This window comes from Felis catus, chromosome D1 (genome assembly GCF_018350175.1).
Source record: "Felis catus isolate Fca126 chromosome D1, F.catus_Fca126_mat1.0, whole genome shotgun sequence".
Taxonomy (NCBI): Eukaryota; Metazoa; Chordata; class Mammalia; order Carnivora; family Felidae; genus Felis; species Felis catus.
Window position 1 is genome coordinate 113,602,776 of NC_058377.1, and position 27,496 is coordinate 113,630,271.

General features: G+C 65.9%; 1 protein-coding gene across 2 annotated transcripts; it reads left to right on the forward strand.

Annotated features, from left to right (window-relative positions):
• Positions 1-731: 731 nt before the first annotated feature.
• On the forward strand, positions 732-3,164 carry ASCL2 (achaete-scute family bHLH transcription factor 2). 2 transcript variants are annotated; one of them, XM_019812844.3, is made up of 2 exons: positions 732-2,134; positions 2,742-3,164. In XM_019812844.3, exon 1 carries the CDS (start codon positions 1,528-1,530, stop codon positions 2,116-2,118), a length of 591 nt encoding a protein of 196 aa, XP_019668403.3. In that variant the 5' UTR covers positions 732-1,527; the 3' UTR covers positions 2,119-2,134; positions 2,742-3,164. The 2 variants fall into 2 exon arrangements, with proteins under 2 accessions (XP_019668403.3, XP_019668404.3); XM_019812845.3 differs by having other exon boundaries at positions 2,745-3,164.
• Positions 3,165-27,496: the final 24,332 nt, after the last annotated feature.

The window sequence follows — 27,496 nt, forward strand, 5'->3', positions numbered from 1 at the left end:
AGCCCAATCTCAGTCCCTGGGCTGGGGAGAGAGAGGGAGACCCCAGCCAGGGGCGGGGCAGGGGCGGGGGGCAGAGGAAGCCAGAAGGGTGGCACTGAGGGAAAAGGCGTGAGGGCCAGGATAGCGGGTTGGCACCAAGGGTGAGCAGGCAGGAGCCTAAGAGGCCAGAGAGGCAGAACGTGGGGGAAGGTTGTGGGGGGCAGGGGGGAGAGATGCTAAAGGGAAGACGCCGCGGGGCCAGGCTGACGGCCGCCCGGGGCCTCAGGGGCCAGTGCAAACCTCCAGGCCCTGGGCTTCCAGCCTCCGCAAGCCCGGGGGCACATGGAAACCACAGGCAAAGGAAAGGGTGTGCGTGCAGGGATGGTGGAAGGCGTCCCAGGAGCCTGAACTCCCCACCCCAGCACGCCACTCCTCCAATCCCGCCCTGCCCCAAGGGCGCATCACCCTCTCCCTCTGCCCGCCGAGGAACACGTAGGTGGGCGGCCAGGGACCAAGCGTGCTTGCGGGGAGCGGGCCACCCCGGCGGCGCGGGGAGAGGCCTGGCAGCACCAAGCTTTGTTAGCGACGCTCGGGGAGCCACGCGCCGGGCGTACGCGCTTCCTCCCGGGGGCGGGGCGTGGGACCGCGCCCTCCGCGATTGGCCGGCCTGCCGGCCGGCGATTGGCTGACACCCCGGCCCCCGCCCCCAGGGACGCGGGTCGGGTGGGGTGGGGGGCGCGGGGCCCCAAGGCTCGGCGCGTGCTGCCCTCGGGGGTCTCGCGCGCCTCCGGGACGGCCGCGCCTCCATCGAGGCCACGCCCTCCTCCCCAAGGCGCGCGCTGCGCGTGCGAAAGATCAACAGCTCCGGGGATAGTGGGCTACGCGTGGGATGGGATGAGGGTCCCCGACGGTTTCACGCGGGACCTGTGGACACGGCTGAGGTGGCGGGGGTCGCACCGGGGACCTGCAGACAGCGCCCGGAGGTCGGGCGGGGGTGAGGGGCGCACACGGGACCTGCGCACTGCGTCTCGGGGGGCGCACTGAGCACCTGTTGGGAGCTGGGGGCCCGCTGGGGACCTGCAGACTCCGCCCGGGGAGGACGGGGTAGGGGACGCGCTCACGGCGGCGTGGTGTTTGCAGGTTTGTATGCGCAAGGGGGAGGGCGAAGCGTGGCAGGAGGGCGAGGCGAGGGAAGGAGGGCGTGAGAAAGGAGGCGGCGGCGGCGCGGAGGAGGGTTATCTATACATTTAAAACCAAACCGCCTGCGCCGCGCTGGGGAGACCTGGGGAGCGTCCGACCGCACGCGCGGGACACGAGCGCCCCACGCTCCCAGGCGCGCACGGCCTGCCACCTCTTGGCCCCCTGCGCCCCGCTCTCCTTGGGCCCCTGACGACCCGGGACGCGTACCTTGGCGAATCGCTCCGCGGCACAACGCCCGGGGCCCTCTCGGGGTTGTATCGTCCTCCCACCGACTCCCGTTCCTCTGTCCGCCCCACCTGCTGCGCGCGGGGACTCGGAGGAATCGCGCGGCGAGTGGATGCGGGCGCGATGGACAGCGGCGCACCGCTCCGGCCCGCGCCCCCCGTGCCTGGTGTCTCCGGCGGCTGCGCCGCTCGGCGGCGACCCACATCCCCACCACTGCTGCGCTGCAGCCGGCGGCGACGGCCGGGCGCATCGGAGACCGGGGGCGGCGCGGCGGCTGTGGCGCGGCGCAACGAGCGCGAGCGCAACCGCGTGAAGCTGGTGAACTTGGGGTTCCAGGCGCTGCGGCAGCACGTGCCGCACGGCGGCGCCAGCAAGAAGCTGAGTAAGGTGGAGACACTGCGCTCAGCCGTGGAGTACATCCGCGCGTTGCAAGGCCTGCTGGCGGAGCACGATGCCGTGCGCGCCGCGCTGGCCGAGGGGCTGCTGGCACCAACAGCCGCGCGGCCCCCCGCATCCAGCGGGCCTCCCGGGACCCCCGCCGCCGCCGCCGCCGCCTCGCCTTCCTGCGCCTCGTCGTCCCCGGGCCGCGGGGGCAGCTCGGAGCCCGGTTCGCCGCGCTCCGCCTACTCCTTGGACGACAGCGGCTGCGAGGGCGCGCTTAGCCCCGTGGAGCGCGAGCTGCTCGACTTCTCCAGCTGGTTAGGGGGCTACTGAGCGCCCTGTCCCCGAGGTAACCTCCGGCGGCGGGGAAGACGGGGGTCGCAGCAGGGGCAGCCGGGCGGGGTGGAGGGGACAGCCCCGCCGCACGCACCCCCGAGAGCAGCGGAGCCCAGCGCCAGGCCCGGGTGAGGGCTTCGATTTCGCTCACTCTTCATTTTCCCCAAACTTTGTCAAGCCTGTGCAAGACAGGCGTTTGTTTGTCCGGGATTGCAAAACTTCCTCCCGCTGCCGCGCTGAAGGGGGAGCAGGGAGGGGGGCCCTCGGGCGGGTGAGGCCCCGAGCGCACGCTGATCCCGGGGCAGAGTTGGGCGCTGGGAGGCGGGGTGACTTTGCATTGCAAATCGCGCGCCCGGGCCGAGTGGCAGAAATGAGTCGGCGGGTGCGGAGCCCTGACTCACTGCGGCTCGGAGCGCCCGCCCCGCCCCCGCCCCGGTCCGGGCGCAGACCGAATCCGAGGCACCCACGGACTCGAGCTCCAAAACCAACCAAGCAAACGAAACTGCAGACTTCGCTTGTGGGGCTTGGGGGGGGGGGGGCAGGGCCGGATCCCGAACTAATGCGCGTCCCCGTTTCCCCTCCCCTCCCCTCCCCTCCCATCCCCTCCCCTCCCCTCCCAGCAGCCGAAGCCCTGGACACCAAGCGGCCAGCGCGCTCATCACCTAGGAGCAAAGTGGGCCACCCGCGCCTCGGGCCCACCGTCCCTGCGGGCGAAGCCACCACCGAGCCTGGCCTCTACCGAGGGTCCCCCGTGCGGCCCAGCCTGACCAAGTGCCGCTAGGGAAACGGTCCCCGGCCTGAACCTGCCCCGCTGGCAGCGGCTTCCTCAGACCCAGACCACCCTTCCCCCAGAGGTTCTCCACCCGGATGGGGCCAGGGCACCAACACCGAGAGTTTTGAACGGGAGAGGATTTTATAAAGGACACAGAACAGCGATCTTTTACACATTCATTTGAACTGCCCAGGGATACCGGTAATATGAAGACTTATTTTTGTATAAAAAATTCCTTAGACTCTGAACACAATAAAGATTGTCTACCCCAGCCCCTCCCCACTACTGGAATTTTCCAACCCCGCCAAGATCTGGACGCCGGCTGCCCCCTGAGGGGCAGTGTCCCCGGTGGGCGTGCCCTTGCAGTGGCTGGATCCTGCTCCCAGCTCCGGTCGGACCTTGTCGGAAAACCTGATTCAGGGCAGGTGGACTTAACGAATAAGTCGGTGCTGTGTATCTGGCGTTGGGGGTGCCCTCTCCATGCCCTCAGGCCCCCGTTTCCCGGGTGAAGGTGGGGCATGGGTGGGACCCAGCAGGTCTGGCCCCTTTGGTCACTTCTTCCTGGACTCCACCCCCTCCTCTGTAGGGTGGGGCCAGAGGCCTGCAGCCGGGTCAGCGCCTGCAGCCGGGTCACCTCTGTGCCAAAGCAATTCATAGGCACCTCGTGAGGCAGGGAGCTTCCAGCAGGTGGCAGGCGCAGGCGGGCGGCCAGGCAGGGCCACTCAGCTGGGAGGCTGAGGTCTGGGGGCTGCAGATTGGCAGAGGCATGAGGGTCTGGGGTGCGTGCTGGGGGAGGGGCTCGGCCCACTCCGTCTCAGGGCTCAGGACATGCGCTTGGCATCAGGCTGCCTTGTTGTGATGGCACTGCTCCCCACCCTCTGGGTGGGCCGGGCACATCCCTCAACGCACGGGTGGGGTGACTGCATGGCTGCCCCAGGAAGTGGTGGGAGGATTGAGTGGTGTCCCTGCTGGGCTGTAGGCCCCGGCCCCCCGGGCCTGAGGCCTTGCCCGCCTCTGTTTACGGTGCTATGAGGGCCGCCCTTGGGAGGCACAAGGACGCCCCCCAGGCCCCCCAGCCCGGAGAATCTGCTGAGATTACTCAGCTCTACCTTTGACCCGGGCCTCTGCCGCTTTGAAGTCTCGCTAGGCCCAAAGCTCTCTTTTATTGCAGGAGTAGGGCGGGGCTGGTGGGGATCCCCCAGGCTGCTTTAGGGTGCCGAAGTCACCCCTTCCTTTGGCAGGGAGTGGTCGGGTCAGAGTCGTTGGAACGCTGGGGGGTGGAGCTGGCCACATTGGCAGAGAGCAGGTGGGTCCGGGGTGACCCTGGTGACCGGGTCTGTGGGTCCGGTGAGGCGCAGGCTGGGCCGGGGTCAGGAGAGCCGCTGTGGCTTGGGGCCGCAGGGCCTCATCTGAGGGACAGAGGGGGGCACCCCGCACCCTTCTCCTAGGGACCCGCTGCCTGGTCAGTGACCTCACTGAACCACACAAGCCTGAACCCCAGGGAGAGGCTTGGACACAGGGTGGGGGGCAGGGTGGGACCCTACATGGGTTTGGGGGAGGGAAGGCATGGGAGAACGGGCCCCCAGGAAAACCCCCTCCCTCCCTGCCAGGGCTGAGTGATAACATAAGTGTTACCACTTTTGTTTTGCTGTTAGTATGGAAAATCCCAGATGTAGGCAAAAGTTCTAAAACCTTTATTGGACCCCTTCTCTGTACCAGGAACCGCCGGGAACTTCTATCAGGGGAGGGGGGGACGCAGGATCCCACCCACAAGCAGCACAGGTGAGTCTGTCACCAGGCTGGTCAGTGAGGGACACACGGGGCCTGAGCAGCCTCTGAGAAGCCCCCGTCAGCAGGCCACTCCCGCCCTGGCACCCCACCTCCCCCGCCCCCACGTTGCTTTGAAGCAAATCCCAACACCGTTTCCTCCTGGAAATTGCTGGTGTGCGCCTGTCCGGGAAACCCCTGCACCGCTCTCCTCGCCGTGAACGACGGTCCCTTCGCTGGAGCCGACACCCTGTGGCGGCCTCTTGGGTCTCTTACGGCGGGTTTTGCAGAATCAGGCCCCAGCGGGGTCGCGGGCGGAGTTGGCCGCGGGCCCTTTAAGCCTCTCATAAGCTGTGTCCGTCACTCTGCGGTGTTTCCGGAGTTCTGGGCGCTGCTGGTGGGCACCCTCCTGGGTGCCTTCTCTCCGGTGTCTGCACCTGTATTTCCGGCACGTCGGGGGAGGGGGCCGGGTTCCAGCTGGGTTTCTGGCTCACTTCAGAGGAGGTCCCGCCGCTGCAGACTGCCGGCAGATATCCGCGCGGCCACCAGACTGCGTCCCTTGCTGTCGGAGCAGGGACATTACTGGGACAGGAAGGGCGGCAGTCGGGGCTCAGCCAGGCCATCAGGCGTGTTACCCGGGCACACCGGCCTGCCCGCTCACCCTACTTACAAAGTGCCCCCATCTGTCCTTTGCTCGCACGCCCATCGTAGGGAACTGCGAAGGGCAGAACCCAGCAACTGAGCCCCTGAAGCCACAGGACTGGAAAACGGCAAGACTCCGATTCAAACCCTGGGTAGCTTCGCTTCCAAGGCCTTGTGACACTCCCCTTCTAGGAGGGCACGGCTGCAGAGGGTGTCCTGGGAGGACACCGCAGCCCCTTGGACACCCAGCTGGCTCTGCCAGGAGCCCCCAGCCCAGGCCCTGCCTCCCACGGGAGGCTGATTCCAGGCAGAAGGTGATCAGAGGCCGGAGAGTGGAGTTAGGTTGAGGACCCCGATCCGTAAGATGGTGGGGGGGATGGTGATTTGGGACTAGGGGTGAAGCTGGAGACCTTCACTAAGGTGACTGCACAAAGTCAGACCCAGCAGCCTCTGGACCAGGCAGGGCTGCGGAGGGCACGAGCGGTGGGACAGTCCGGTCCGGATGACCAGCCCCCCCGCCCCGGGAGTGCTCTGGCAGCCCTTTGCTACTTGGGGTCAGTACGTCGTTCCTGTCTGTTCATGATACGGGCGCCCCAAGGAGCCCTCCCTTGCTGTCCTGGGGGTGTATCTGTGGCCACAACTCACCCGATGGCTTTGCCCTCAACATGTCCCCCTAGGCTGATCACATGGGAGGCCTTGCTGACATGGGACTGTCCCGATGGCACCAGGGGTCGAGCACGGAGGTCCATGCATCCAGGCTTGCCTTATTTGGCCCACCTGGATCCCCCCCTCCCCCATTCATTCCGAAACCTTTATTGGGCACCTTCTCTGTGCCAGGAGCTTAGGATGCACCGACATGCCCAAGGGAAACCTCACGGACCCTACATCCTAGGGTCTAACCCACAAGCAGCATGGGTGAGTCGGTAAGGCTGGCCAGTGGTGGACATGCCGCGCCCCCGGGGGAAAGAGCGTGCCGTGGGTCCTCGGGCCTCTGTGTTCCTGGGCCTGGGGGTGGGGTGGACCCCCATAGGGCAAGCTTCGTGTGTTCCTCTGTCCCACTGACCTTCACCAGCAAACACACGTTCGGGGGTGAAAGCACGGGGACCTTCCAACCAGCCAGCGGAGAGCACCGAACCGCACGGGGCCCCCCTCTGCACCTGTGTGTCTGCAGGTCTCCAGCACCCGAAGCCAGTACTGGTCCTGCCCCCCGTCCCAGCGCTGGGGGCGGGGGCAGCCTCGTGGAGAGGCAGCCAGCACCTGACCCCTCCTCCATGAAAGGGATCCCCGAAACAGCAGCAAGGTGCCCCCCCACCCGGAAGGGAGGGCGGGCGGCCCCTGGGGCCGGGCGCTCCCCTTCCCTCCGCACGGAGAGGTGGCAGCGTAGCTGAGGGCAAGGCCAGGCTCGCCCAGCGTGAGCCCCTGGCCCAGCTGGACCTGAGGACCTGCCTCTAACCCCCGCTGCGACAGCACGGGGTGGAGGGGACATGCGGGCTCAGCGACATCAGCCCTCACCATAAAGCCAGGAGCCTCAAGACGTCGGGAGGGAGGGTGACCGCGCAGGTGCGTGGCTTCCGGTGGGGCCGTCGTGCGGCCGGGAGGCGCTCACAAGGCTGGGATGCTGTCTCCTCCCCGTCCCGTGTTCCTGGTCTAGTTCCGTCCAGGTGCCTGGGGCGGGACCCTGGGGAGGGGGCTGGTGGCCGCCACAGACTGGGAGCATGGAGCGTCCGGAGAACCGAGGCCACAGGACCACGAGGGGACCCTTCATGGAAGGAAGAGGTCCAGTCTCTGGTGCTCCTCCAGGGGTTGAGGACTCTGCTGGGCAGGGAGGGGAGGACGGACATGACCTGGGGTTGAAGGGAGGCCTGGCTGTGGTGGGAGGGGGGACGGGGAACCCCTAAGGGGTCCTGGGGGGAGGGGCAGCAGGAGGAGGCTGGAGTCAGCATCTGGGGGGATGACAGAAGGGACCCGACCGCAGCAGTAGGGCTGGTGGGGTGCCGGTCAGGTCGGGGGCCCGAGAGACTGGGGAGGGGGCAGAGCCCGACTGCTGGTGGGGAGAAGGGAGAAGGGGGAAGGGGGCCCAGCAGGGCTCCTGACCCTTTCCCCAGCAGGGGAGGCTGGGGGCGGCTCTGGGCAGGGGCTGCACCAGGGCGGTGGGCAAGGGACATGGCCACACCTGCAGTCTCTGCTCCCTGGAAAACCAGGAGGGGCCAGGTAACAGTGCTCCTGAGTCCCAAGCTCTTTGTGTCCTCTGGGTAATGACATGCAGGGGGGCCGGGGGGGGGTGGGTAAGGCCTCCCGGAATCCAGAGTCCAAGAGGCGAGGGGTTTGGTGCTTCCAGATGTGCCCCTCCATGGGGTCTCGCCCCGACTTCTAGGCCCGGCCCAAGGCCCACAGGTACCCAGAGGCAATCCGGTTCAGAGTCCACAGAGCTGAGCTGAAGCCCCCATCGCACCTCCATTGGCCCTGGACACCTGCCTGGAGGAGGCACCGTTATTGCTGGTTTTGTTTTTTTTTTTGCTGAGAACACCGAAAAGGAGGGTCCTGTTAGCAGTCAAGGCTGGACAGGACCCGGGATGCCAGCTCGGGCCTCGGGACACCCCGGCTCTCCAAATGGGTGGGACCTGGGGAGGGGCAGAGGCCTGGGTGTGCTTTGGAAGGAATCCTGGGGGCCCGGGGAGCTGGAAGAGGCACCAAGCACTGTGTCCCTTCCCCAGGCTCTCCTCGGCTGGGTGGGTCTGGAGGAAAAGGGAGATGACAGAGAAAGCCTGTCCTGACCTCTGCCCCCCTCCCGGGGCCCCCATGGCTCTGGCCCAGTGCCTGCTCTGGTCCCACCCCACCCCCAGCTGCTGGCTGTGATTAATGGGGCAAATCAATCAGCGTGTGTGTGGTGGGGGGGGCGCAGAATGCCCAGAGAACTCCCTTCGCCAGCAAACCGTGCCCCCTGCAGGGCCCCCCACTGAGGCTGGGACCCTAGCGCTCCCTACTTATTGAAATAGGCCTTTGTCACCAGAGCTCTGAGCCTCCAGCCTCCCAGAGGCAGGGAGGGGCCTGCTGACGGGGGTCATCCTGTCAGCACCCCCAGAACAGCCCCTGCCCAAGGCCACACACCAAACGGAGGAAAGGGGTGTGTGTGAGCCTGCTCGTACAAGGTCAGGGCACCGCAGGGCTCCAGGCCAGGTCCTGTGTGCCCCCGCCTGGCACCAGCAAAGCCCTTTCTCCTCGGCAAGCCACAGATCGGGAAAACCAGGCCCCAGAGGTAATGCATCCACCGGTGGGCCGGCAAAGCCTGGGCAGGAACCCAGCAGCCCCAGCAGTGCGTTAGTCAGCGGGATGCTGTGACAAAACCAGCATCAGGGGTGGGGAGGCTCACACGACACCCGCTGCCCCCCCGTCCTGGAGGCTGGAGCCGGAGGTCCAGGCGTGGGCAGGGCCGGGGCCTCCCGAAGCCTCTCTCCTCGTGTGTGGACGGCCGTCCTCCTGCTGTGTCTTCACGAGGTCGCCCCTCTGTGCATGTCTGTGTCCACAATTCCCCCTTATGTAAGGACCCCAGTCATACAGGATCAGAGTCCCCCTAATGACCTGATGACCTTTGTAAAGACCCTACTTCCACATAAGGTCTCCACCACATGAATTTGGGGGGAGGACACATTTCAGCCTACAACAGGCAGAAACAAAGGGGTTTCCCAGTAACGCCAGCCCCCAGGGCCCACTGCCCACCCTCTGCCGCAGGGCCCCAGCTACACCTTCTTTTCTGTGCCAGTCTGGTCCCTTGGGCTAAGCGTTACCGCCTCCAGGCCCCTTTTGTAGGGTGTAGCTGGCTCAGCCAGAGGCCACAGGCCACGCCGAGGTGAGCCCTGCTAAGGACCCACAGGCCCGGGGCCCCAGGTGGCCATGGATGAGGTGTTTCTCGGGGACCCCAGTGAGCACGTGGAATGGGAGGACAGGCTCCAGGCCTCCCCAGGGAGGGTGCCTGTGCCTCTGTTGCCTGGGACGTCAGGTGACAGGACCCCCAGGGCTGTCCTAACCCCCTGGGAGGGGGAGCCGGCACCATCGGTGGGGTGATGGCAGCCAGTGTCTTGGGGAGGGTGGCGTCATCATCAGGAGCGGTTGGCCTGACCCACTTTCCTCTCCCTGCTTGTCCCCCCCCACCGCCACGTCCCAGCTCTGTGTGGGGTCCAGGCCAGGACCCAGGCTCCCTGTCGCGCAGCACGGCCCCGGCCCCGTGGTGGTGGCCTCCCCCCAGCTCCTGCTACCCTGATGCTAGTGGGGAGATGCCGACGCTCAGGGCTCCTGAGTCCTTCCCCCCAACCCTCCACCTGGCATTGGCCTGTAGGCGCGGGGGCTCCCCAGGCCCGGCCCCCAGTGGCTGGCCATTGATAGCATGCAAATCTCTAAATGGAATCCAATTAGTACCCAAATGAGGGCCTGGGAGCTGCCTACAGAGGCTGGGCCGGGCTCAAATATTTGGCTCTCATTTGAATGCCTTTTGTGGGCAGGCGGGCGGGGGCTGCCAGGGGCCTGGCTTCCAGGAGACAAAGCCAGGCTCTTACACACCGGCACACGCTAGGTCTGGGGTCTGAACTGTACGGTGCGCCCCCTCCTGCCCCATCCCGGGTCCGCCCACCCCACCTGGCAGTTTTCGGGGCCCCAGGGCCCCTCGCTGACCATCCCTTCCCAACCCCCAGCCCTGAAAGGCTTCTTACCCTGCTGGTCCCTGTGCTGCACAGAGCCTCCTGCAGGGTCCTGGGGTCCTTCTGCCCCCACCCAGAGCCCAGGTTCCGTGGGAGGGGGTGGCGGCTGGCAGGCGGAGTGGGGGGGGCACTTCCCAGTTGGCACTGGGTTGGGATGCACCAGGGGCCCGGGTGTCATGGGGGTGGGCGTGTGGCCGGACGTGTGTGTATTCGGGTAGTTAGCACAGGCTCTGCCTTTCCAGTGCCGGCGAACTCACCAGGCCCGTGGTGTCACCATGTTAACTGCCCCTCTGGCTGTGCCTCAGTCCGTCCTGGTGTGCTGTGCCCACTTTACAGGCGTGGAAACTGAGACCTGGACACCGGATGAGCTTCCAAGGCTGGTCGGGGCAGAGTGGGATTCCCGAGGTAGGTGGGGAGAGACGATGGCTGGGGAGGAGGCCAGGCAGGTCGGGAGGCAGAAAGCTCCGCCAGCCCCCACCCGTCCCTGGGCCCTGCGTGTTCAATGCTGCTTCGCTCCCGGGGTGTGGGGAGCACCGGGGCACAGCAGGATCGTCGGGAGGGCAGGGCTGGTCTTGGTGGCCCGTGCGGGATCTCGCAGCAGAATGGGCATCTGGTGCCTTAGGGCTTGGAGGTCTGACCTCTGTGTTCACTCTTTCGAGAAAACCAGGCAGCAGGATTCTGCTCCCAGACGCCCTGCCCCTGGGAGGGGGGCAGGGGTTGGGCCAGCTGACCCAGGCAACGGGGAGTGACAGGGCTGGCGGGGAGTCGAGGGCCAGCGGCCGTGGGCAGGTGGGTCCTGTGGGGAGGGCGGGTGGACGGGACGGACGAGCCCACGCCCCACAGGAATGTACAGGTGACCTGTCCTCTGCCTCTCCCGTCGGGGCTGACCCAGCCCTGCCTGCCTCCCCGAGGTCTAGTTGGGTACGACTCTTCTCAAACGCATAAACCTGGAGTGTGTGTCCTCGAATTTTCCACACGTGCGCACTCAGCTCACCTCACCCAGCCCGCCCTAAGGGGTGAGCCCTCACCCTCCGCCCCCACTCTGACCCCTGTCTCCGGACGTCGGGTTTGTCCTTGAACGTCACAGCGTGGACTCTGTGTGTCCAGCTGTGTCCCGTTCCTTTCCACTCAGTGTGGCCTGGGGACGGGGGGCAGGAGGGGCCGGGCCCGACCCTCCTTCACCCTGCATCTGCAGAGAGCGTGGCCGCTGGTGGGGGAACCTCTCCGGGGCCGGGGTCAGTGCTGCGTGAGCTGGGGGTCGGCGTGCACCCTCGGGCGCCGGGCGCGGGCTTGCGCTGCCCTGTGGCTTCTCGCCTCACGTCCTCCAAGCAGGCCTCCCGTTCAGGGGGCTCCCGTTTCTGCTCCTGCGCCCCACGTTCCTTTCGGAATGAGGCAGAAGTCATTAAAATCAACAGATGCACCCAGTCAGACAGCTAGGAGGTGGCCTGAGAGGGTCCCGCGGGTCAGTCTGATGCCCCTGCCGGCGCTGGGCCCAAGGGGAGCTGAGGACCCTCCCTCTTCCGTCGGCCCACCCACTGGTGGAAACTTTGAAGGGAGGTGGGAAATGAGGGTCTCAAGGACCCCTCCTCTCTCAGATACTCGGATGCCCAGCCTCTTCGGAGCCCTTGTGGGTGCTGGGAACTGACGTGGGGGTCAAAGTTCAGCCGGGGGGGCGGGGTGGGCAGGGAGGGCTTCCTGGAGGTGGGGACTGGGGGCCCTGCAGGATGGAGAGCCTTCAGGCAGAGGGCCTGCCCGAGAGCAGGCAGGGACGGATGGATGTGAGACCCCCGGGGGCAGGGGACAGAGCAGAACCACCGCACCCGGGCCCCCACTCCCACCGCCCCTGGCCTCCCCTCCCTGTCCCAGCACCCCCCCCAGGGCAGGGCTTTGCTCCTTCAGGTCCAACCTGTTCTGGGCAGCTGCCCCCGGGGGTGGATTCCAGCTTTCCCTTTCTGCACCGCTGCTTCTGAAGGCTTCCGCATCCCTGCCCTCCTCTGAGGGCCTGCGCTCTCGGAAAAGCCAGGCAGCCGGAGCCTCCTTCCCTCCTTCCACACACACACACACACACACACACACACACACACACACACACGTCAGACGCATATGCACGCAAGCATGGACACACATCCAGACACAGCACACATGTACAGTTGCACACAGACTCGACGGATGCAGGGTTGGGCTTGTGGCCCTCAGGTCGCCGTGGGCTGGGTGAAGACGTCTGTGCCCCTGTGCCTTCCCTGCGTCACCCCCCGCCCTGCTTCTGGCCTTGCTGTCCCCTCCACCCACGGGCTCCTGGGCAAAGGGCTGTGACAGCCAGGGGCACAGAGGCTCCACCTGGCTCGCAGCCGGGCGGCACTGCCTCCCCGTCCAGCAGCGTGAGGGCCACCTGTCCCCTCGCCAGGCCAGTGCTGGGCTGGCGGGGGCGGACGGCTTTTCCTTCGTTTGTGTGTACTGTTTTGTCTCAACGTGAGACGTCTCGCTGTGGCTTTAATTTGCGTTTGCCTCCTGGCTGGTGGTAGTGAGCATCTTTCCACGTGGGTTTTTGCCATCCGCGTGCCTTCAAGGTTGGCTTTCTGTTTGGCTCATTGGTCGTCTCACTGCCGAGTTTGGGGAGTTCTGTTCCGGATCCAAGTTCGGGTATGAGATAGCGTGTCTTAACTTCGCCTCTTACGGAGGGAGAGTCTCACATTTAACCAAGTCCAATGTATCGGGGTTTTTTTATTTTCTTTCGTCGGCCGTGCTTTGGGGTCGTAGCTCAGAAATCTTTGCCCACCCCAGCGGTTTTCAGCTAGGGGCCATCTTGCCCCCAAGAAATACGTAGCAATGTCTGGAAGTTTGGCTGTTACATTTGGAGGGTACCAGTGGCTCGTGCCGGATCTTCTGCAGTGTGCCCGTCGGCCCCTGTAGGAAAGAGTGACCCGACCCCGAATGTCCCCAGTGCTGAGGTGGGAGACCCTGGCTGTCTTCAGGGCATGAGGATTTTCTCCCGGGGCTTCTCCTCTAGATGTTTTTTAGCTGGATATGTTACACTGAGCTTTATGATTTATCTTGAGTGTTTGTATAAGCTGTGAGTTGTCTGTTCCGGGCTTCATTTTTTTGCACGTGGATCAGGTAGCACAAAACCTCCAGCTTCGTTTTCTTCTTCTTTTCCTCAGATTCTTTTTTTTGTAATTTTTTTAAAATTTATTTTTGAGAGAGAAAGCACAAGCGAGGGAGGGACAGAGAGAGAGCGAGAAGGAGGCTCCCGAGCAGGCTCGGCACTGACAGCACGGAGCCCCGGCACGGGACTCGAACTCACGAGCCGCGGGATCATGACCGGAGCCGAAGTCAGACGCCCAGCCGACCGAGCCACCCCAGAGTTCTTGCTCTGGCTTCTTTGGTTTCTGACAAAGAGCGCGCTGTTGTTTTTTATCTTCTTCCTCTTATGGGACGCGCTTCCTTCTCTGGCCACGTTCAGGATGTTCTCTCTTGCCTTGGGTTTTCAGCAGTTTGAATATGTAAATAGAGCTCGGGTTGTCTCTTGTGGTATTTATCGTTCTGGGTGTTCTCTGAGCATCTTGGGCGCGTGTTTTGTAGGATCTCCGGCATATTTATCCCTGTTGTTGGAAACGTCCCGTCCGACGGTCCCAACGTCTGTGTCACGTCCGAGTCTGGTCGCTCCGATTCCTGGGCCCAGAGGCGTGTCGTCTCTCTGCCCTTTCGATAGCCTCGTGGTTGTTGCCGAGATGCACACAGAGGAGACCGGGGCAAATAATCCTATGCCTGGAAATGAGGACGCCCGCAGACGGGGTTTGCAGTCAGCCTGGTGGGTTTCCCTCAGACCCCCCCACGGACATCACATTCCTCTGACGTCGCCTCCTCGTGTGTGGTGTGGAGATTGTTTTTCCCAGTGTCAGACCTGCCTTCGGCTTGAAGTCTTGCCTCTGGGCTGTGCATCCGACAGGGTGTCTTTCTATATTCTTGGAGCTTTCCCAGTGAGGACGTGTCCCAGGCTGTTCCAGATCCTCTTAGACGTGGCTCGACCCCAACGTAACAGAGTGGCTGGGGCTGGTCCTTAGCCCCTGGGGCCCCGGATCATGTCCCAGAGGGGGAGGTCAGGGTGGTGTGGGGTGTGAACCTCCTCTGTGTCTCTGATGCCCCCTGGCCTGGCCCTCTCCTGGGATCACCTCTTAGGCCTGTACCTGGGAATCTCTGATGCCACCCAAGGACCCCCGGGCCCATCCCTGGATATGGAGGCAGACTGGTGGGTTGAGTTTGACATTTAGGGCCTTTCTGACATCCTGGGCTTAGGCAAGTGTGGAGGCTGAGGGTGGGTCAGGTTTCTGACTCTCCTGGGAGAATATATACCCCGGGGGTTTCAGGGCCCGTCTGCAGGGGAATCCGCATGACTTGGGAACCGGGGTCAGGTGCCGACCTGACAGCCTGGCCTTGCCCACAGCCTCCTTTCTCAAGCGGGCCTCTCTCGGTTTCTAGGAGCATCATTACGGGCCAGGGCTTGGGGAGTCAGGGTCGTGAGGGGCAGGGAGCGAGGAGAAAGGGGGCAGCACCACAGTAAGCCACGGGTTGTTGACCTTCAGTGGAGTCCTGGATTCACCTCGCCCACCCCTCACTCTGCGGACACTCAGGTGGGGATGCCTGTTGAAGGACACGTAGCCAGCGTCCTGCCCTGTCCCGACCCCGGCCCTCCTTCACAAAGACTATCAGGAACTTCCCAAGCCAAGACTGCTGGCCCGCCCAGACCAGGTCTGGGTGCTGCTGAGGGCGTGTCCTAACCTCCTTTCCAGACTGTCGGGAGGGTGGTGTCAGGGTCCAAGACGAACCCCACCAGGCACGGGATGCCATCACCAGGCACCGGGCTCTGTCACCAGGCACTGGGTGCTGTCACCAGGGACCAGGCACTGTCACCAGGCACCGGGCGCTGTCCAGCAGAGCTGACCGGCTGGTCCGCATGAAGTGGAAACTGCTGCAGTCTCGCTAAAGATGTCCCGGACACGTGGCCCAGGACAGCATTCCTGTGCGGGAGAAAGCAGATAAGCAGGGACGTGGGAGCCCGACCCCCGGGGAGCTTACTGGTATGCCCGGCAGGGGCGGCCCCACAGGACCGGAAGCAAGAGGCCAACCCTTCCCTCCCCCCACGCCAGACATCTGCCGTGAAGTCCCCCCGTGGCCCTTGCCTCCGGTTTGAGGAGCTCCCCGTCAGCCGAGAGCAATCTTCGGGGGAGCTCCTAGCAGCGGACCCTCTCGAGGGGGGACAAGCACACAGACCCAGGAGAAGGAGCTGGACGGGGCGCCAACGGCCCTTGTTTATTACGTGCTGTCCGTCCGGGATCACGGCTCAGGACCCGGTCCGCCCCAGCTGGGGAGATCGACACCGACGGGGCCAGTAGGAGGAACCACAATTCCTGTTCTGCTCCTGGAGCCGTGACGGACACTCATCGCTTCCCTCCTCCATCGCCCACGCCAGGTGGCCTGCCTCCTCGGACAGCCCGTAGCTACCGTGGCCTCTGCGCGTCCGGCCGTGGGGCTCGTCCGCTGGCGGTGAAGTCTGGTCACGCGGGGGCCGAGAGACGCCCGGCGCGGGTGGCTGAGCACCAAACGTGTTGTTCCCCGCCCCGCTTGAGAACAACGCCTGACCTCCCCCTCATGCTCCGGGCCGGTGCCCCTGCCCATACGGTCCCTCCTTTCTTCCGCCAGAGGTCTGCCGGCACAAGGACCCCAAGCGGCCAGGTGGTAACGGACCCTTTATGTTTAGCAGTGTCTCCTGGGGGAAGCGTCTCGAGACCAATGGGAGGTCAGCGGCTACAGCGCTCAGAGGTCTGTCCGCTGCTGGGGGGGGTCCCCTGTAATTGTCGCTGCTGGGGGGGGTCCCCTGTAATTGTCACTTAGTCCATGACCACCAACCCCACCTGAGAGGGCTGAACAGTCCAAGGGCAGTCCACTCGGGCACCCAGCTGAGCCACCGATGAGCCACGCCCAGTTTCTCTCCACCACCTGATCTTCGGGGACCAGAGGGATGAGCTAAGGGACAGGGGTCAGCGCAGCACCGGCAGATGACATGGGGCTTCCGGCTCTTGGTGTGGCTTTCCCGTGCCCTCTGCTCGTTCCTCGCTGTGGGTTTTTGTCGTGAGCGGCTCGCAGGGCGCCGGTCCTGCTCTCTGGCTCTGGGGGGCATCGGCCTCTGTTGCCCGAGATCCAACATCTTGAAAACCCGGGTTTCATGCATTTTGTTCAACTTTTCAGGTCGGAAGAGAAATCCAGCTCCGTTTCTCCACTTTTGCCAGAAGCGATGAGGCCCTCGGGAAGCGTCAGTGTCTTTGAGGTGCCCTCTAGGCTCCGGTCGGGGGTGAGGGGCAGTTTCGGGGACGGGCCCTGCGCCCTCCTGCTGGATGGGTCCTACCGCGCAGGTCAGGGAACCCACGGGAAAGCCTGGTGCTGGGACCGTGCTACAGGAAGTGGGGGAGGTCACCACCGCCAGGACCCCTGGGACACAGGCACCCGTGCGAGATGCAGCCGGGCTGGGACGTCCTTGTCACCAGATCCGTACCTGCTGCTCCTCTGATGGGGGCCCGGGATGGCACGTCGGGACCGGTATCAGTGTCCGTGTGGACCCTGTATGCGAGGGTGTGGGTGTCCCCAGCTGTGGCTATCAGATTCGGGGGTCGTAGTGCCCCGGGGGGAAGGACGGACGGATTGCATGGTGCGACGCTTCTTCCTGGGGACCCAGCTTCTCCTTCCGTGGATGGGTCCGCGTCTGAGAACCGGCTCAGGTGGGGGAACCGGCCAGGGGGCCGTGACTCTGCACGGCAGAGGATGACCTCTACCTTGGGCCCCGTGGTCTTCGTGTCTTGTCCGTGTGGCTCCGAGTGGTCACCCGGCTGCCGGCCACTCACCTCGTCTTGGATGCACCGTGCTTCCCTGACCTTGTAGATCCCGTGGGTCAGGCCCTGGTGCCGGCTTTGCTGCCCGTATGAGGCGGCTAGCACCGTTGTGACAAAGCTCCACCGACGGGGCTTAAACACAGGCGGTCGACATCCCCGGTCCTGGAGGCCGGAGCCCGAGGTCCAGGCGTGGGCAGGGCTGGGTCCCCCCGAGGCCCCTCTCCTGTGTGTGGCCGGCCGTCCTCCCCGTGTCCTCGCGGGGTCGTCCCTCTGTGCGTGTCTGGGTCCCGATCCCCTCTTCTTACAAGGACCCCGTCTCACGGGATCAGGACCCACCCCAGTGACCCCGTGTAATCACCTCTGCGAAGACCCCATCGCCAGTTACGGTCACATTCTGGGGTCCTGGGGGTCAGGACCCCAACAGGAATTTGGGGGACACAATTCAGCCTACAGCGCTGCCCGTAATGTGATTATATCCACCGTGCCCCTGACAGATGTCCGCTGCCCCCCACCCCCTGCCCCTGCCGCCCCGGGCTATCCCAGGATTCTCTCTTCCCACTGCTGCCTGGGAGCCCAGATGTGTAGCCTCGGGAGGACGGTCCCTGCTGGGCCCCTGTACTGCCTCCGTAAACGGGGGCCTCCAAACAGCACGGCTGCTGGGTTTTTTGGGCTTACGCACAGACCTGCGCGGGACCCGCTTCTCCGAGCCGCCCGGGCCCCTGTCCTCCCTTTCCTGCGGCCAGCGTCTTGCTGTGCTTCCGAGGAAGGACTGTTCCCCGGGGCCCCTGCCAAGGGTCAATCCTGTGTCCCGGGAAATGGGCCTCGTATACACTGCTGCTTTGACCTGGGGCCCCCGCCCGCCCCCAGACGCTGCCACCCTGCAGCCACCGGGCCTGTAACTCTTGCTGCCTTTGTCCAGGCCGGCCCTCCCCGGCTGCTGGTGCTGAGGCTCCGCCCTGCCTGTGGGTCTGGGGGCCCCTGTCTCATTGAGGCCCCCATGTGATCGTCGAGCAGGGTGTGCCTTCCGTCTTCCACAGAGGGGTTTCCCGCCGGCCCGGGGCACGTGGGGAGTCTGCGTTCAACGCTCTCAGGGTGAGGGTCTCAGGGCTTCCTCTTCCATCATCCCGGGACCCCGACAACGCGCTCCTGGGTCTGGCTGGCCCTGCCCCCTCTGCCTCCCCTTCCCCCGGGGACCCTGGGACTCGCGGTCCTGACTTTACTTTGTGGATCCATAGAGCTCAGTGGGGACCCCTCCGTTGCCTTTGGTTCGGTGCTCCCTGTGGCTCCGGCCCAGCTCTGGCCCAGCTCCGTGCAGGGCGAGCTCAGCAAACACCCTGCTCCGGGCAGCCAGGTGCCCAGCCCCCTCCTTGCATGGGGCCCCTGGAGGGGTGCTCACGGCAGGGGCCCTGCTTACAGCCCGGCCCCCAGAAAGAAAGCCTGTCATTCTTGCTAGGGATCTGTGGGAGGGGGTGTCCCCAGAAGAAGGGGAGGGACGGCCCCCGCGGGAGCACAGGGGCACAGACCGTGTCACAGGGTGGTCGCCTGGAGGTCGGAGACCAGCCTTTTCTACCCTGAGGGTCCCTCCCGGCGGGGGCTGCCCCGGAGGGTGGGCCTGCCCCCCCCCCCCCCCCCGTGCGTGAGAACGGCTGGCAGCCAGCGCGGGGGGCGGGGAGGGGGGGCGCGTGCAGGGCCCACGTGCCCCCACACGACAGCTTCCAGGCCCCAGGGGCGAGGTCCTTAAGGTGACCCTGCAAGGAGGCCCGGCGTGTTCTGGAGCCGGGAGGCTGGCCGTGCGCGAGGTGGGGCGGGGCGGGGCGGGGCGGGGGGCAGGGGTGTGTCTGCGCACCGCGGGTCTCCCTGTCCAGGCAGGCGGGCCTCCGGGCTTCGGAGTGCGTGGTGTCTGTCTGAACCTGCCGGCGGGGTGGACGTGGCTGAGGACGGGTGCCCCGTGTCTGTAGCTGTGGCAGCGGCGGCAGCCGGGGCGGGAGGGCCGTCCCCGCGGGCGTGGGTGTGGGCGCAGCGCCCCTGCCGTGGCTGGGCGTGCGTCTCCGCGTGCGCCTGCGTGTGGCTGGCGCCCCCCCTGGAGAACGGGCGCCGGGAGCGCCTCCCAGTGGGTCACTGTGGGTGTGAGGCTGGGTGTAACTACACAGGCTCAGGCCCGTGTCTGTGCTTGTTAGGGGTGGGGGCAGTTGGCAGAGGAGCAGGAGGGGGGAGGGGTGGGGAGGGGAGGGACCGCTCACCCCCTCCCGCGGCCCTGGCGTCTGAGCACTTTTCCCGGAGCTCTGCGGGGACTGCCGGCCACGGAGGCCTGGGTGGCAGGGAGGGATGGGGCAGAGCAGAGCCAGCCGGCCCTTACCTCACCCCTGCACCCCGCCCCGCCCCTCCCAGGGCCGGTGTCCTCCTCTGTGCGTCCACCCGAAGCGTTTCACGCGTGGAGGTTCCTCGCCCAGCCTTCGTCCAGCGCGGCCACAGAGCCACGGAATGCAGCCGCATTCAGCTATGGGGCACCTACTGCATACGCTGAATGCAGTGGCAGATCAGAGACCAGAGCCCGTGGCCCCAGGTGGGAGGGGGGCTTCAGGGCAGCAAGTGGAGCTGGGCCGGAGGGGCCCAGGCTGGGCCCAGGCCGCTTGGTTCCCGCACGTGCGCCCTCCCGAGGCCAGCACGTCCGTCTCCAGGCTCTGGGACCGCAGGGCCTTCCACGCCGCACCCCGGGCCATTTCTACTTTTCCATGGGATAAATATAGATCCGTGAACAGGCCACATAGTTACTGACTCGTCTGGTCTCTGCTTTCTCCCTACGAGGATGGAGGTCCCGCTGCTGCCGGGACTTGATCTGCTTTGTCCTTTGCAGACCCCCAGGGCCTGGAGCGCTGCCTGGGACATATGTAGAGAGGACAGATATGAAACTATGAAGGAGGGCCAGGTGCACAGGTTGGGACCTCTGACGAAGGCTTCCCTGGGGAGTACGGCTCCAGTGGGGTTAACCCAGGCAGGGGTGTAGCACGTGCAAAGGACCTGTGGCTGATGGGTGCACGGCGCTGCTGAGGACAGGTGGGGCCGGGGTTGGCATAATGTGGCCCTGGGGAGGCAGGTGGGCTGGCCGGCCAGGCACAAAGGCCCAGGCATGAGCTGTCTTTGTAGAAGGCCCAAGGGAAGGAGGGAAGCCTGAGGGGCTTTTGAGCACAGGGAAGGCACGTGGACACTCTCATGTGCACAGGTCACTCCGACCTCCTGGAGGAGGCTGAGAGTGCAGATGGGAGGGCGCGGAAGACCTCAGCAGTCGGGCGAATCACGCAGGGGCAGCCAGTGCACAGGCGTGGGGTGGGGAAGGGGCGGTGGCCTGCGGGGCAGTCGGTAACCCGGCCGTGGCCAGCACGGAGACCTGGAACCTTACAGGAGAGCTGGGTTGTGGGGGCCCTGGGGCCTGGGCCGGGGAAGGCTGAGCGAGACTGGCTCTCGATCGGTCGTCTGAGAGCAGCAGTCGGAGGCCAGCTGGCTCCTGGGACGGGAGCCAGGGGGAGGAGTGGCCTGGACCACATGCGGACAGGGCCCAGGATGGGGCTGTGAGGGGACGAGGCACCAGGAACCCATCGAGGCTGGTGGGAGCGTCTCAGGATGGAGAGGCAGCCGGGAGGGACACCGGGAGGGGCCTGGGGCGGGGAAGGGTCTCGGGACTGGAGGCTGGGACACGCCTCCGGGCTCCTCGAGGGCCAATCTGCTGGCGCAGGGACCCAGCGGCCTCCTGACCTGCGGTCTGAGCAAGGAGGACAGGAAGAAATGGGGTTGGTGAGTCTCTGGTGGAGGGTTGGTGGGGGATGCGGGGGGAGGGAGGGAACTGAGTGCGTCTAGAAGCCCAGGGAAGGAACGGCCTACGGAGCCTTGCAGAGTCACGGAGGGGCCGTAAAGACAGATCAAGTGAGAGACAGAAGCTAGTCGGAGGAGGGCGCGCACTGTGATTCCGACTCTGTGACGTTCCGGAAAAGGCAGAGCTGGGGAGGCAGTACGGGGATCGGTGGTCATCGGGGTTTGGACGGAAGGGAGGCATGAGCAGGCTGAGCCCAGAGGATTTGGGGGCAGGGAAACGACTCCTCGTGACACCGTAGTGGTGGGTACGCGTCGTCACGCGTTTGCCCGAACCCACAGAACGCGCACCCCCGAGAGGGAACCCCAGTGTCAGCTGTGGACTTAATGTTTGTCAGTAGGGTAAACAAAACGTGGTCCGTCCGCTCCCTGGACTGTCGCTCGGCCCTGACGAGGACGGACGCTCTGCCACCTGCCACCACGTGGATGGACCCGGGGGACGTGATGCTCACCTGTGATCCCCTCACACGAGGCCCCTGGAGTCTCCAGATTCCCAGAGACTGAGAGCGGACGGTGGGCGCCAGGGCTGGGGGAGGGGCCGGGGGTCTGTGTTTCACGGGGACAGAGCTTCCGTTTGGGGAGATGGAAAATTCTGGAGACGGAGGGTAGGGATAGCCGCACAACGGCGTGAACGTGCTCAGTGCCCCTGAGCTGCGCGCTTAGAGTCGGTTGACGGCACATTTTAGGTGTGTTTTTCTGTGATAAAAAATATCAAGGTAGCCTATGGCAGCTGGCTTCTCAGTTGTAAGACACCTGCCGCCCTGGCCCCTAACGTTAGGGATCTGCAACAATAAAGGCTGTCGGGTTAAAAAGAGAGACACTGCCACGACTTGGGTCTGGGGGAGGGGGAGTTTGAAGAGGGAGGGGCGTCCTGTCCAGGGTGGGGTCCCAGCTAGGGGGCCCCCGGGGGCAGGGGAGGCCGAAGGTGGTGCTCCAGGAGCAGGGCAGGGCCCTGCGGGTCTGGAGCCAGGCGTCCCCAGGGGACAGCAGCACCGAGTGACGGGGACGTCACGGGCGGCTTGCCGTAGAGCAGGGTCAGCGAGCCAGCTCTGGGGACGCTGTGCGGCGTCGTGGGCAGCTGGGGTGTCCTGGCTCGGATAGCACTTTTGTTCCCAGGGACAGCGAGGTGGGCAAGAGGCAGGGATTCAGGGGTGCCGGGACAGCAGGTGTCCACCCTCCCCATCTCAGAGGGAAACACCAAGGGTCAGAGAGGGTCACCCTGGTGCTCGGCCCAGGGCTGCAGGTTGAGGGATTGGGGATTCAGGGCCGGGAGGGGTGAGTGGGCAGGGCCCGGCTGCTGGAGTTGTGGCAGCCCTGTCCTCAGAGGGTGGTGCCCGAGGATGGGCCACACGCCCCCGTCCTGCCTTCCCCCCTGCCTGGACTGCCGGCATCCTCCGGAAGCGTGTGTCAGATCCGCCCACGTCCCGGGAGGCCAGACAGCAGCTGGCGGGTGGTCGGTCTGCACGGAATCGTGGGAAGGGGACCCGAAGAGCACAAAGGAGGCCGGGCAGTGTGAGTGGGGCCGCTGCTGGCCCGGAGGGCTCTCCGTCACCTTCGCAGGGCAGCCCAGAAGCGCTGCTCCCCAAGCCGCCTCCCTAAGGTCACGGCCCATCTGTGAGCCGAGAGCGCCTGGTTCGAGCCCCGTGCCTCCCGTCACCGGGCCCCCTGGGTCCCCACGCTCCAGGCTCCCGTCTGCGCATCTGTCTCTGGGGGTCGTGTTTGTTATTTTCAGGGACAATTCCCATCACACAAAATGAACTATTTTAAAACGCACGATTCTGTGGCGCTCCGCACGCACACACGGCTGTGCCCCCCTCCCCCCCGCCCCCTGCCTCTGCCTCGTCCTGGCCCTTCCCAGCGGCCCAGGAGGAAACTCTGCGCCCCCACCCCCTCCTGAAGCAGGTGCACCTCTGCGCCCCGGGCTCAGCTCCTCCTGTGCTCAGATGTTTTGTGTAAACAGAGCCTTCTTGCCAGGTTTCTTCATCTCCGAGTGACTTAGGAGGTTCACCGCGCGGTGCTTTTGTGGCAGAGGGTCGCTCCCCGTGCCCCTGGACCACCCTCCGCTTCCCCATCCGCCCACGGAGCACACGTGAATGCGGGTGCGCACGTCTCCCCGAATCCTGCTTTCACGGCCGTGGGTCTGTACCCAGGAGCGGAATTGCTGGGTCACGTGGTGACTTTGTGTCTGACTTTCCAGAACTTTCCAGGAACTCCCAGGCCATTCTCCACACCGTTTTCCACTCCCCCCGGGGAGGATGAGGGCCGCTCTTGTGTCCGCCCATCCCCTGGGTCTGGGAGTGCACTGAGTGTCCAGATTTACCTGCCCACCCGTGGCGGGCGGTGGGGGGGTGGAGTGGCTGTCTGGCTGGCTGGTGGCTCTCCCAGTGGCCCCTCCCTGGACTGATGTCCCGGCTCCAGGGTTCTGGAGGCCGGTTCTGGAGAAGCAGTGCCTTTCCTTGGCCCATGGGCCCCCCCCCCCCCCGGAGCGGGACAGCAGCGCCCTGGTGACATGGGCACCGGTGTGCCCAGGCCGAGCCCAGCGGCTCCCCACCTGGCCTGAGGCAGGGGCCCTCCTTGTCCGCTGGGTTTACCCATTAACAGGCCAGCCGGCGGTGGGGCTACAGACAATGGTGTGCTTGTTTGCCGTGGCCGGGGGGCCTGCACGGGGCCCTGGCACAGCCATCAAAGCTCCATGATTAAGTCTATTAGGGAAGGGATTTGTGCAAACAAAGAGGCAGGTGCAGGGGCCTGGCTGGCTGCCGGGGCTGGGGGCTCCGAAAGGTGGCCATAAACTCCCCCTGGGCCGCGCCTTCCCTGCCATCAGCCTGGCCCCGGCACGGGTCTTGCCTACCCCACCCCGTTCACCCCCGAGGCCGCCTGGAGCCAGGCTGGTCTGCAGTGGACAGGCCCTCGGGGCGGGGCCGGCTCTCCACCCATGTTCTGGGAAGAGTCGCGCACATTTCTTGTCTTCTTACAGCCCCTCTGAGCGGGCCCTTTGTAAAACGGCGAAGCGGTTCATCTCCCCGTGGCATCCGCAGGCCGGGGGGACCCCGTCCCCAAGGGGCACCCTCTCTCACGGCTGCCTGGAGGCTCCTCCTGGTGTCCTGCCCCCCAGGATGCCTGCAGGCCCGCCTCCACCCCAGGTCACCTCGAAGTCCCGGCCCTGTGCCCTGGGGACCTGCACAGGGGGGCGGGGGGCGGTGGTCTCTGTTGAAACCCAGACGTGGCCAGAGTGCCGTGACCAGGGCCGGAATCCTTGGAGGAGACTGTTGGTTTGTTCTCCTGAAGACCGGAGCCGGGGTGACGGGCCCCTGGTCAGGTCCACCCTGGGGCCGGGGGACACCCAGACCCTTTGCTGGACTCCAGCTCCCTGACTGCTTCCCAGAGTGGGCCCACAGCCCGGTTCTGACCCGCCTGGAGCCACGGGCAGACAGGGAGTACGCGGGCTACTTTGTCGTCCTGGGGCAGCTCCCCGGACGTGACCCCACCATCCTCCAGGCCCGCGGCAGGGACGAGCAGTGGTCGGGGGCCAGGCTGTGAGGGGTCGGCGTCCCTGTCCTTCAGCACAGGCCCAGTAGGACGGCAGCTCGTGACAGGGGACTCCCTGCCTTCCTGGGCCCAGGAGTCCTCGGCCTCTGACCCCCGGACATACCACCCGTTACCCCGCCCACGTCACCCTTGGCCACCGGCAGGCTCAGCCCCATGGGCTCCACTGGGTCCCTTCCCTCCCGTCCTCAACATTTGCATATGAAACCCACTGTCCGGCCTGGTGACCCACCCGCCACAGTCCCCTCCCCCCACCCACCACAGGAGGGTTCGCCTCGGACCCTGATCCCCCCAGGAGCAGCGCTGCATCTGCCCTCCCAGCCCAGCCTTCTGGAGCCGCCTCCGGGAAGCCTTCCCTGACCTCCCCGTGCCCCGTGGGGGTTCTATCCCAAACTCCTCTGGATTGGACGGTGGTGCAAACCCCCCTCTGACTCTGGGCCAGCATCCCGGGGCACGAATGTGAGTTTGCACATAAGCAACGGGGTCGGAGGCGGCCCTGCCAGGAGTTGACCGGTCGCCTCCTCTCTGAGCTGGCCTCCTCGCGGCAAAAGTGGCTGAATCAGGACTTCCTCGCCGCAGGGGTTTCCGGGGGGACCCGGGCTGTAGAGGGCCCCGCCTGGTGGGATGGTCTCTGTTCCCTGACGGCCCTGACGTGACGCCTCTACACGCGTGGGGGGCTTGCCTCGAGGGCCTCACTGCGGGAGGGCACACGGAGCCCTTTGCGACCGGATCTGGGAAGCATCACTCCCTCTTTGGCCTCCTATCAGTTAGAGGCAAGTAAGCCCCACCCACACGCACGGGTGCCAGTCACAACAGGGTGGGGATGTGGAAGCCGGTCGGTGGGTCCTTACGGGTCATGACCGCAGCAAGTGGGGTTAGTCCGGGACCCCTCCGTGGCGCCACCAAGGGGCTGGGCAGAGACCTGGGGGGAGTGTGAGCAGAGGGCCGGGTGGGGGCATACAGGCCCGGGCCCCTCCCTGGAGGTCGCCCAGCAGGTTGACATGCTGGCCCCTCTGCCCAAAGGAGACGTCCCGTGGGTGCAGGGACTGCAGACGCTGACCCTCCCCACGCCTGGCTCTTGGCGATGAGGTAGAATCACGGAGGCCCTCAGGCTGGACAGAGCAGGTCGGGCGGAGGGAGGTGACTATGTCCGAGGGTCTCTGCAGGGCTGTCCCTGCCCTTCTGGGGCCCCTGGGCAGGTGTCACAGGCTGGGGCTCCTTCCCAAGGACGCTCCAGGGGAGGATGGCCTCTGGAGGCAGTGAGTGCCTGGTCCCTGGGGGTGTGGGGCCTGGAACCCACCCCTGGGGAGGGCAGGATGCATTGGCCACGGTCTCCTCCTGGTGGGGGGCCGGGGGAAGGTGGGCCAGAGGCAGTGCAGGACCACAGAGGAGGGGAGGGGAGGCGGGGCGAGCTGGGGAGCACAGAGAGGGCCCAGTGGGGTCTCCCACCCAGCCTCACCCTCAGCCTCCGAGCCCCAGTTGTTCTAGGTCCTGCCTGGGGCCTGTGGGACAGCAGGGGCTCCCTCCGGCCCTCCAGTGTCCCCAGCCCCTGCCCGTCTCAGTCTCCGAGTGCAGTCTCCCTGGTGGGCTGGACTGTCCCTGCCCCTCCCTCTACAGTGGGCCCGAGGGAGGCCGCTCTGACAGCCTGAGTCACGTTGTCCCTCCCCTCCGCGGGCCGCCCCTCCGCCGTCCCATCCCGCCTACCTCTCTGGCTCCCGGCTGTTCCATTTTGTTGCCTGGGTCTGAGCCACTGCCCTCTGGGGGGGGGGGGGGGGGGAAGCCGGCATGCCCCGTCCTCTCCCCCCGCATCCTCCCTGCCCTCCCAGGCCTGCCTCTGTGTCTCAGTCCCCCTTCTGGTGCCTTCCCTCTCTGCTGTCCCCCCCTGCCGCTCCCTGCCAGCTGCTCCCCCCTCCTGTCCCGGCCCCCGCCTTGGGCCGCGGTCTCGCCGCCCCTCTGCTGCCCGAGGGGCACTGCCGCTGTCTGCCCGGCCGCGCCAGGGCGGGAGTGGGCACCACCTGCCCCTGCTCCAGATGGACATATGCTGAGACTCGCATGGCCCGGCCTCCGTGGCACCGAGCAGGGCAGCCCCAGGACAGGTTATTTCTGGAATGTGGGGCCGGCCGGGCCCAGCACGCGACGTGGGCAGCCGCCAGCTTCTCGCAGGGCCGCTCGTGGCCGTGGGCGAGTGACCCCGTTTTCTGCTCGGCAGCCGTCTTGTCCTCCTTCCTGGAGCTGGGTGGCATGGGGAGGCCGGCTGCCCGTTGCGGTGGAGAGCTGGGCTGAAGGGCCTCCTGCACGCACAGGGCACAACGCCCCCCCCTCCTGGCCCAAAACTTTCCCGGGCCTTGGGCTCCCCGGGCCTGCCAGCTCAGGGCACCCCAGGGACGCTCCTGGGCTTTGCTGGTGCTTCCCCGGGCCTGGCCATGGGGCAGGGGCCTGCATTTTACCACACCCTGTAGGTAGTTCTGAGAGCCCCTGGTCCTGTCTTCTGGAGCCCAGGGGGGCCTTCCATTCCTGTTGAACCCTTAGGGGCAGAGGCACGATGGTCCCCTCGCTCCGCTCTCCCTCTGTGGTCCCCCTCTACCTCCTCTTCCACTCCCTCCCTACTCACTGCCGCTCTCCATCACTCTTCCTGCTGTTCCCTAAACACAGCAGACACGCCCTGCCTCAGTGCCTTTGCACGGCTGCTCCTTTCCCGGGGAGCTGCCTCATGAAGATGTTCGTCCCCACGGCTCCTCGGCGAGGCCTGAGGAACGCACCTTCGCTACACGGCACTGCCTCCCTGCTCCCACTGCCCCGGTTGGGTTTCTCCCGTGCCAGCTTTGGGCGTCCCCGGGTCATGGTGGGGTGTGAGTGAGGGTGCGTCTCCGTCCCCACCCGCAGAGCAGGGCCGGGCACCCACAGGTGCTCAGCACACCCACGGGCGCAGGCCTGGTTCTCTCGGGACGCTCAGCTTCGGGACCCGAGCTGGGAAGCCCGCTAGAGCTCTGCCAGCCGCAGCCCCGGCTGAAGTCCCAGCGAGCCAGCACCAGCCGGGATGCCTGACAGTCGGGAAGGTTTGTGACGAGCACGTCTGACCTCACCCCTCACCAGCTCGGGGACCCCGGGAAGCACCCTGCCCGCCCAGCCCTCGGCCCGGCTCCCTTCTGGAAAGTGGCGACGCGGTGGAGCCCACGGCACAGCAGGGCGGACGGTGGGGGGTCGCCACCACA